The following is a 10,464-nucleotide window of genomic DNA, read 5'->3' on the forward strand; positions in this document are numbered from 1 at the left end:
CTCCAGTCTTTAATGAACTCCTATCTTTTTAAAGGAGACACAACCCCATGCCTTCACTGTGCTTTATCACTCCGCTGTGCTTTTACTATGGGACACTTTTACAGTATAAGGGTGCTGACAGATGTTTTATTTATTAAATAAATAATAAAGTGCTCTGCTTCGCGCCAGGCTGTCTCTGTGTCAGTGTCTTTCAGGGCCTGACGAGTGCGCTGACTTTGCCCGTGTTTCACCTTGGCCCAGGTTTTGGCTCGTGTCCTGGAGCAGTGGATTAGTGGATCCCAAACGGAGGGCCATGGCGCCCCACTGGGTGTGTCCTGACAGACTCACTGCCTCAGCAAAAATGATCAAAAAGACAAGGAGTGATAATGAATCATGTGTCAGTAACACCTGAAGAGAACCTGGTGGTGATACAGACCACACTGGAGCACAGACCACACTGGAGCACAGACCACACTGGAGCACAGACCACACTGGAGCACAGACACACTCACCACAACACGAGAGCACAGACACACTCACCACAACACGAGAGCACAGACACACTCACTACAACACAGGGGCGGGGCGGGTTTGAATGCATCCCCAATGTCACCTGCTGGGTCTGCCTGAGAGATGGACGGCTTACCTTCATTTGTTTTAAAGGATTATTGTAAGCATGTCTGCAGTGGATCAGATGTCTGTAGATATTTGCAGTGCAAGGAATCTTGAAAAAGTCCTTTCTTGACAACGGCGCCCTCTGCTGGCAAGTAGTAGTTCTGTTTTAATAAAGAATAACATGAAAACACTACAATAGATATCTGATATGATTTTAGTGATAATAGCAGGGTATAGGTGTATGGGCTATGAAGAAAGAGGAGATTGTACGATGTTTTTTTTTTTCAAACTCGGCTGTGAGATTTTCAATACAATCTCTATTCCCGACATGCTGTTACACGGTGCGTCTGACAACAGCTGACGTGCCTCCATTCTCAGCAGAGTGCCAACAGCAGGTCTCTTTAAGAGCTCTCTTTCCATTGTGTGGGTCAGCACAGGCCTCCCAGAAGTCTAGATTAGTCAACATGCATGTTGCACAAGAGTAAATATATTAATAACCCTTCTGAGACACAGTGTTCACCCATACCAGCCTGCTCTGAGACACAGTGTTCATACCAGCCTGCTCTGAGACACAGTGTTCATACCAGCCTGCTCTGAGACACAGTGTTCATACCAGCCTGCTCTGAGACACAGTGTTCATACCAGCCTGCTCTGAGACACAGTGTTCATACCAGCCTGCTCTGAGACACAGTGTTCATACCAGCCTGCTCTGAGACACAGTGTTCATACCAGCCCGCTCTGAGACACAGTGTTCATACCAGCCCGCTCTGAGACACAGTGTTCATACCAGCCCGCTCTGAGACACAGTGTTCATACCAGCCTGCTCTGAGACACAGTGTTCATACCAGCCTGCTCTGAGACACAGTGTTCATACCAGCCTGCTCTGAGACACAGTGTTCATACCAGCCCGCTCTGAGACACAGTGTTCATACCAGCCTGCTCTGAGACACAGTGTTCATACCAGCCTGCTCTGAGACACAGTGTTCATACCAGCCCGCTCTGAGACACAGTGTTCATACCAGCCTGCTCTGAGACACAGTGTTCATACCAGCCTGCTCTGAGACACAGTGTTCATACCAGCCCGCTCTGAGACACAGTGTTCATACCAGCCTGCTCTGAGACACAGTGTTCATACCAGCCTGCTCTGAGACACAGTGTTCATACCAGCCTGCTATGTGAATATGCGAATTATATAAAGACAAAAACGAGTGTGCCAAGTATGTAACTGGTGGACACGTCTCGGCTCCCCGAGACCAGAGAGACAGGCTACTGTCATTGTAAAGTTTAGCAGGTTTGCATATACTGATAGCACGCAATCGCTGTATTTTACTGCTGTGCTTTTACCATGTGACCGCAAAACACCTTTATACCGGGTATAAAGTTCTGTGTGGCAAGTTATAAAAAACTCGTCTTTTTTCAGTTTCTACTAGTTGAGACTGGAGACATCTACCACCACTGTCTTTGCAAGTTATAAAAACCTGGTCTTTTTTTCAGTTTCTACTAGTTGAGACTGGAGACATCTACCACCATGTTCTTTGCAAGTTATAAAAACCTGGTCTTTTTTTTCTGTTTCTACTAGTTGAGATCTAAGACCTCTACCTATTTCATGTACAGTTTGGAATCGAGCGCAGAAACACACAGGAGCATGGACAGTGCGGTGCACGACAATGTTAAGGTATAGTACGCGTGTATTAAAATTGCGAATAGCAATATCCCTTAGAGGCACTGTAAAGGGCTTTCATTGAAATGGCTTTTATAGTACCAATACGCTTTTGTATTCGTTTCTTTGAATGTATTTGAATACACGGTATTTCGTTTTTGCTTTAAAAATCACAGTTTTGTTTTGTTCTTTACTGTCGTTGTTGCAGTCGGCTTTGATTGGGTTATATAAACATGCATTAGTAATAATAAAACGAAAATATATGAAGTGAGGGCGGTGCATGTCATTTTGTATGAAAATAAAAAGTGGTATTCTGCAGCATGGTGCAGTAGCACAGTTTCATTAGAAGTGACAATGAGCAAAGCAAACCCGTCATTATTCAAAGCAAACCGGTCATTATTCCAAAGGGCAATAGGAGACGTGCTCCCCTCATAAGAGTGAGCCGCTTCATTTTGTAATTCTCATTGTCGCACTGTTCTTTCCCCAAGGCTTTCTCTCAGTATGCGTCCCCTTACCTGTATGGGAGTTACACTGCGTTTGCTGTGCTTCGTTACACTATGCTAGGCTTTTGCATGGGAAATGTGATAACCTGTTGTGATGTGTACGTATAAACCAAGTTAAAAACCCTTTATTTTCTTACAGAAATACTACGGAAAACGTTTGCAAAAGTCTGAAGACCTGCAAAGCAATGCTTCATGTAGCAGAGGCTGCCGGCCCATGCCTGACAGTGCCAGAGAGGCTCTGAACCTGGTCCATCCCGATGTCTGTGCACGGTACTGTGTGATGGTCCACACAGCGTGGGGCATGTAGTAATACAAGTTGGAGGACAGGAGGCACTGTACAATCCCAATGTTCAAATAGAAAATGTGTATCATTGAGACCATAGACATCGGAACGGGTATCACAGCTGGGCTCTGCTCTCTCTTCTCTGCTTGAGATCACCCATAATCAGGGGTTCACATCACTTGTATCATTAGGGTCTCAAGTGAGCCCCAGCAGGAATGGTTTGGTACTCACCACAATGAGGGGTCATCGTCCAGTCGCTGTCTATCCCCCCCCCAACAGTTCACACAGCTGGGGGGTCAGAAACCACAACAGTAGTTTCTGAATGTTTAAGTAGGAGTCCGGATTGCTGGTTATTACAATGTGTAACAAATCATCAATCATTCTCAATTTATTTCAATATCCTACCACCACATTGCCGCCCTGGGGATTCAGAAGCAAAACCCCAAACACTTTGTCCCTTTATTAGTGTGGTTGAACACGTTAGCCTGACGGCACAACAGTATTTATAGAAGGATGTAACTCAGGGCAAAAAATATATTATTTGAAGTAAAATGGTTAAGTGCATTTATTTTTCATTTAAATTCACATTTAAATGTAACAGCTTTCAAACATCGACACCTCCTCTCACCCCGCTCAGTTTGGTATTTCGGCTGTGGGCTGGTGACCCCGGAGAGTCTGGAGGGCTGTAAGAATGCATCATGTTTAAAGCATGCAGAGTCTCCTCCAGTGAAGGCTCTCTCTGAACTGGCCTGTCCTGTCGCAGGTATTTCGGCTGTGGGCTGGTGGTCCCGGAGAGTCTGGAGGGCTGTAAGGTCCTGGATTTGGGCAGCGGCTCTGGACGAGACTGCTACATCCTCAGCAAACTGGTGGGGCAGACTGGCCATGTGACCGGAGTGGACATGACCTCTGAAATGGTGAACACCGTGTTACAGTACAGACCCAGAGCATTTACCACATTGAGGGCTCAATCCTCAAGGCTGTTTCCTCCAAAAACATCATTAGCAGGATGTGTTCACAAACTAATAACATGCCCAATAGCAAGCCAGAAATAAAACAACTCAGACTGGCAAGCAATCTTGAGTGGTTTCTTATCTGTTTTAAGATGAGGGAACAAGAAGACCCTTTTTCAGGAACAGTGGTTTGAAACCTGCTTCCAGGAAACCGGGAGACCTAGTTTGAGATCACTTTGCTGTATCAAACCCCAAGTCTGCTCTGGTGTGCCGTGCAGTGGCCTGAAGCCTAGTCTCCTGAAAGCAAGTTCCATGCCACAAAGTAGCTTCGTGTTCCCTCAGAGTTGAAAATTGTGTTTTTTTTCCCATCTGGTAAAAATAATGCTAATGACAATTTGGAGTAAATAGCTTTGGAGAATACGGTCCTAAGAATTTTAGGGTCCTTTGCTCCAGGACATAGAGACGTACTTGTATTAACTGATAGAAGTGTGTTCATCTTCTCAACAGATTGTCTGTGTTTGTTTTCATCATTATCCTTTAGATCTTGACTTCACGCAAATATCTCCAGTACCACCAGGAAAAATTTGGATATGAGAAAGCGAATACTGACTTTGTTCAAGGCTATCTGGAGAGTCTGGGAGAGGCTGGCATCCAGAGTGACTGCTGTGATGTCCTGATGTAAGTGTAACAGGGAGGAGGCTGAGCGCAGAGTCTCGACCGCTGTACAAAACACAGCCAGGCTTCTGCCAAAAAGCTGTCTCCGAAATGGGCAGGCGCAGTCGGATCAGTTTTGTGCAGTGTTAAAAAGTGGTGGTCAGTATGGTCAGACGATCGCTGTTTACCACCCCTCTGGAAAATAAGATTGAATTGGCCCAGCTGGACTGGGTTAATAATGCTTACAGTTTATTTACATAGCTGTGTTATTTAAATTGTGAACTCTGTCGATTTGGAATGAAAGCTTGTAACGGGAGCCTCTGTCTTTCTATTTCAGCTCAAACTGTGTAATATGTCTGTGTCCTGACAAGAGGGCAGTCCTTCAGGAAGCACATCGGATTCTCAAGGTCATTTTATTCCTCCTTCCTGCTGGCTGTGTCACCGCTGCCTGTCTGTCTTGGGGCTGCCCTATAGGATAGCGTTCAGAAGGGTGGAGTTCAGAAGGGTGGCGTTCAGCCATTGCGGGTCAGCTGAATGAACATGGAAACACAGGATCAGGGCAGCTCAGATTGACAGCTGAATGAACATGGAAACACAGGATCAGGGCAGCTCAGATTGACAGCTGAATGAACATGGAAACACAGGATCAGGGCAGCTCAGATTGACAGCTGAATGAACATGGAAACACAGGATCAGGGCAGCTCAGATTGACAGCTGAATGAACGTGGAAACACAGGATCAGGGCAGCTCAGATTGACAGCTGAATGAACATGGAAACACAGGATCAGGGCAGCTCAGATTGACAGCTGAATGAACATGGAAACACAGGATCAGGGCAGCTCAGATTGACAGCTGAATGAACATGGAAACACAGGATCAGGGCAGCTCAGATTGACAGCTGAATGAACATGGAAACACAGGATCAGGGCAGCTCAGATTGACAGCTGAATGAACATGGAAACACAGGATCAGGGCAGCTCAGATTGACAGCTGAATGAACATGGAAACACAGGATCAGGGCAGCTCAGATTGACAGCTGAATGAACATGGAAACACAGGATCAGGGCAGCTCAGATTGACAGCTGAATGAACATGGAAACACAGGATCAGGGCAGCTCAGATTGACAGCTGAATGAACATGGAAACACAGGATCAGGGCAGCTCAGATTGACAGCTGAATGAACATGGAAACACAGGATCAGGGCAGCTCAGATTGACAGCTGAATGAACATGGAAACACAGGATCAGGGCAGCTCAGATTGACAGCTGAATGAACATGGAAACACAGGATCAGGGCAGCTCAGATTGACAGCTGAATGAACATGGAAACACAGGATCAGGGCAGCTCAGATTGACAGCTGAATGAACATGGAAACACAGGATCAGGGCAGCTCAGATTGACAGCTGAATGAACATGGAAACACAGGATCAGGGCAGCTCAGATTGACAGCTGAATGAACATGGAAACACAGGATCAGGGCAGCTCAGATTGACAGCTGAATGAACATGGAAACACAGGATCAGGGCAGCTCAGATTGACAGCTGAATGAACATGGAAACACAGGATCAGGGCAGCTCAGATTGACAGCTGAATGAACATGGAAACACAGGATCAGGGCAGCTCAGATTGACAGCTGAATGAACATGGAAACACAGGATCAGGGCAGCTCAGATTGACAGCTGAATGAACATGGAAACACAGGATCAGGGCAGCTCAGATTGACAGCTGAATGAACATGGAAACACAGGATCAGGGCAGCTCAGATTGACAGCTGAATGAACATGGAAACACAGGATCAGGGCAGCTCAGATTGACAGCTGAATGAACATGGAAACACAGGATCAGGGCAGCTCAGATTGACAGCTGAATGGACATGGAAACACAGGATCAGGGCAGCTCAGATTGACAGCTGAATGGACATGGAAACACAGGATCAGGGCAGCTCAGATTGACAGCTGAATGAACATGGAAACACAGGATCAGGGACTGCAGGGTTTCTCAACCTAGGTTGAGGAGATAAAAAGATAAAAATAGAAAAACAAGTGTGATAGTGTTTCTAAAGAATACAGCAGCAGGAGCAGCAGCGAGATCACTAGGAAAGTGAAGGAGTCTCTCCAGTGCTCTGAGTCATGTCTACAGAGAAGGTCACAACGCTCTGGGCTGCACTGAGAGCACATGTCTGACACCTTCAGCACAGAGGTCAGAAGCACACGCTTACCAGCATGAATTTCACACTGACTTTCACAGTGCGCTCTCAATGCAAGAGATCAAAATGTTATATTAGTAACAGTAAAAAAGAGAAGGTTGTTTCATGAAACATTTTACGATTTAATAATAATAATAATAATAATAATAATAATAATAATAATAATAATAATAATACTAATCTGTTACTGTAAATAAAAACCTTAATGTCTAAAGTGTTTTTTTTTTTTCTTTTTTCAGGATGGTGGAGAATTTTATTTCAGCGACATGTATGCCAGCAAGGCTGTACCTGAAAGTTTAAAACAGGATCCAGTTGTGTGGGGTAATCATCCTCATCATCATCATTATTAGTAGTAGTCGTAGTATTTGCATTACTGTTGTCATTTGCTTAAAGAGGTCATATAAACAAGGAGTTAAACATTTCTAGACCTCTCACAGCTCATAGTTAGTAAGCCCCTTATGTTGCCATAGCTCGTTTAATTGCCAAAACTTTATGCTCACTTGCACACCACACTGTAGATTCACTTCCTGTGCGTCGGGTATTAGATCCCCCAGCACGATCTTCCTGTGCTGCTCATCAAGAGCCTCTCATTCCCTTCCTGCGCTTCACACAGGTCTCCGGGTGAGGTCCTGGTAGACTTGGTGTGTATGATCTTCCTGTGCTTCACACAGGTCTCAGGGTGAGGTCCTGGTAGACTTGCTGTGTATGATCTTCCTGTGCTTCACACAGGTCTCCGGGTGAGGTCCTGGTAGACTTGGTGTGTATGATCTTCCTGTGCTTCACACAGGTCTCCGGGTGAGGTCCTGGTAGACTTGGTGTGTATGATCTTCCTGTGCTTCACACAGGTCTCCGGGTGAGGTCCTGGTAGACTTGGTGTGTATGATCTTCCTGTGCTTCACACAGGTCTCCGGGTGAGGTCCTGGTAGACTTGGTGTGTATGATCTTCCTGTGCTTCACACAGGTCTCCGGGTGAGGTCCTGGTAGACTTGGTGTGTATGATCTTCCTGTGCTTCACACAAGTCTCCGGGTGAGGTCCTGGTAGACTTGGTTTGCATGCTTAGTGATTTGCTTGTGTTTTCTTGTTACAGGAGAGGGGATGGGAGGGGCTCTCTACTGGAAGGATTTGATTTCTGTGGTGAAGGAGCTGGGGTTCAGCACACCATACCTGGTTACTGCAAGCAAGATCTTGGTCCACAACTCTGAAATTCTGAAAAAAACAGGCATGTTCATGTCAGACTCCACAGCATGTTTTAATATGAGCTGCTCTTCAAGCCTGGGTGTGATCCAGGCTGCAAAACCCCAAATACCCTGCCGCTTCATTCTCAGTGATCACCCAGATAGGGAGCTCTCCGACTTTATTGGTCCTCAAATGATTCCAAACTTCTGGATGTTTGTTCTTTTGTTCATTGTGTTCATAGTGATGGTTATAGACTCCATAGCAATGATTGTAGCTACACTGTCAACCTTCTCAAAGGCTGTCTGTCTGTCTGTAAGTACACTAGAAAACAATGCAGGGTTAAAACTAACATTTATTTCCTTGGTAAAACAAAAACCTGGACTGTTTGGGGTTGAGGACCAGTGCAGGATTCAATACGAATAGGAATTACTTCACCCTAAAAACCCTACAGTCAGATTCTTTTATTATATTTGGTTGCTTTTTTTCAGGGGATATCGCTTACGCTTCTGGGACGTACCGTTTCTTCAAATTGCCCAAAAGCAGAACTAACAAGAAAGCAGTGGTGACTTACAGAGGAACGATCCCTGACTATGCAGAACAGCTGGACTTCGACGCCCTTCACGTGTTTAAAGTAACGTAGCGCTCCTAGGAGCAGATCAGGCCCTTTCTCTGTGCAGCTTAGTTTCAGTTTGCTAGCTGTAGAACGGGTTTTAACTTGGGTCATGATGTTGAAACGCACACCGTACCTCACCTGTACAGTATATTGCACAAGGAAGGTGCATTGTGATTACCGGGGGGGATTTCATTCTGGATTTCTATCTTTTTTTTCTTTCTTGCAGAAAGGTGAAGCTGTGTCAGTCGATGCGGAGATGGCTGCTGTTCTGCAATGCTCTCGGTTTGCTCCTCATTTCACTGTTCAGAGCTCTGATAACACAAGTGCTAGTGAGGGGGAGACTCAGCAGGTAAGGGTGTATTTTATGGCTCTTTATCATATCACAGATCCCATTGCTTCAGATAATCCAATCAAGATAAAACTATAGGTAACGCAAGTTAAGGAGGCAAATGTTTTGGCCAGATGCCTTCAGCTCGTGTTCTGACAGACACCGGGATGCCTTCAGCTCGTGTTCTGACAGACACCCGGATGCCTTCAGCTCGTGTTCTAACAGACTCTTCCCACACAAAAACCACCCGTGTCTTTTGATTCTTTGCTCAGAGTCTGATGTTGTTTTTCTCACAGAATGTTGAAGCTGGTCTCATGCTGTAGTTTTCAAGCTCAATGATACAGAAGAGAGATAGACAAGCATCACATGGTTTTATGATGGGCGTATTGTCAAATATCATGTTGAGTTATCAAGATGTCAAATATCATGTTGAGTTATCAAGATGTCAGATATCATGTTGAGTTATCAAGATGTCAAATATCATGTTGAGTTATCAAGACCTATGTTTCTTTTTTAAGCCAACTGCTGGCCAAAACAGGCCTTATATGACATCCTTTATGAGGAGTGACTAACATTTACCAGGTTGAGTTTAAGGGTATTTTACTGAACTCTGGGTCTCATTTTTATTATTTAACCTTTGAACCTCTTTTTGTTTTAGCTATAGATGTATAGATATATAAAACACATCTTTTCTTGTTCGTTTCTGCAGTATTGCCACCTCAACCCCTTCCTCCTTGCTGATAGGCTGGGCACATCAGTACAGAAGAGTTCCAAACCCGGGCCGTGTGACAAGAAGGAAGGGGCGGGCGCTCCCTGAGAAGCACCGAACACAGAGAGGCCCCTGACGTCACTTCACACTACATGTCCTGCGCCTGTTTTAAAGCCCACGGTTCACATGCATTGTACTGTAAATTGCATTCCTGATTTGGCTCATTGATTTGTACCACTGCTGTGTTACTGAAGAGGTGTTCTTACACAACCCTAACTGAAAACACAATGGGGAGCAAGTTTAATATCTACAAACACGACACCGTGGTCTGTATCCACGCAGCACTGGCGTGTCTCAGGGGCTGATGTGATTCACCTGCACTCTGCTCCTTCTCTAAACTCAAGTAAAAAAACAGCAGCCAGCAGAGTTCTACAAAAGTGAAGCACTTTCCCACGTGACACGCTAGACTGCTTGCACACGTGTGTTTCTAGAATAGTAATACTGCTAATAATATATCCAGCATGCTGTGGCTCCTATAGAAGGTAATGAATTAGTGCAGCAGGAAGGATCATTTAGGAACTATATAACAGTAGATAACCGTGTATAGAACACCGACCCCAGACACAGTCTGAGCACCTCGGTGGGTAGTCTGGTGACACACTGTGGGTGTAATGTGTAAAATATTGAGATGTACAATATACACCCTTTGCTTTAACGAGTTTGTTTATTTATTTTTCAATTTACAAACGCCCGACCTTCACTGATTCATCCCCATACAGTATGTGC

At 45.1% G+C, this 10,464-nt stretch overlaps 1 protein-coding gene across 1 annotated transcript; it reads left to right on the forward strand.

Annotated features, from left to right (window-relative positions):
- The first annotated feature begins 2,014 nt into the window (after positions 1 to 2,014).
- On the forward strand, positions 2,015 to 10,393 carry LOC117406385 (arsenite methyltransferase). Its single transcript, XM_059030607.1, has 10 exons — positions 2,015 to 2,269; positions 2,897 to 3,027; positions 3,804 to 3,954; positions 4,532 to 4,668; positions 4,982 to 5,051; positions 7,091 to 7,172; positions 7,940 to 8,071; positions 8,517 to 8,659; positions 8,868 to 8,990; positions 9,679 to 10,393. The coding sequence occupies exons 1-10, from the start codon at positions 2,201 to 2,203 to the stop codon at positions 9,784 to 9,786; spliced, it is 1,146 nt and encodes a 381-aa protein (XP_058886590.1). The 5' UTR covers positions 2,015 to 2,200; the 3' UTR covers positions 9,787 to 10,393.
- Positions 10,394 to 10,464: the final 71 nt, after the last annotated feature.

Source organism: Acipenser ruthenus, chromosome 9 (assembly GCF_902713425.1).
Source record: "Acipenser ruthenus chromosome 9, fAciRut3.2 maternal haplotype, whole genome shotgun sequence".
In the NCBI taxonomy this organism is placed as follows: Eukaryota; Metazoa; Chordata; class Actinopteri; order Acipenseriformes; family Acipenseridae; genus Acipenser; species Acipenser ruthenus.

Coding starts and splice junctions, on each gene's coding strand:
- LOC117406385 (XM_059030607.1), top strand. CDS start 2,201: ATGTACAGTTTGGAATCGAGCGCAGAAACACACAGGAGCATGGACAGT. Junction 3,028..3,803: donor CATCCCGATGTCTGTGCACG/GTACTGTGTGAT, acceptor GTCCTGTCGCAG/GTATTTCGGCTGTGGGCTGG. Junction 5,052..7,090: donor AAGCACATCGGATTCTCAAG/GTCATTTTATTC, acceptor TTCTTTTTTCAG/GATGGTGGAGAATTTTATTT.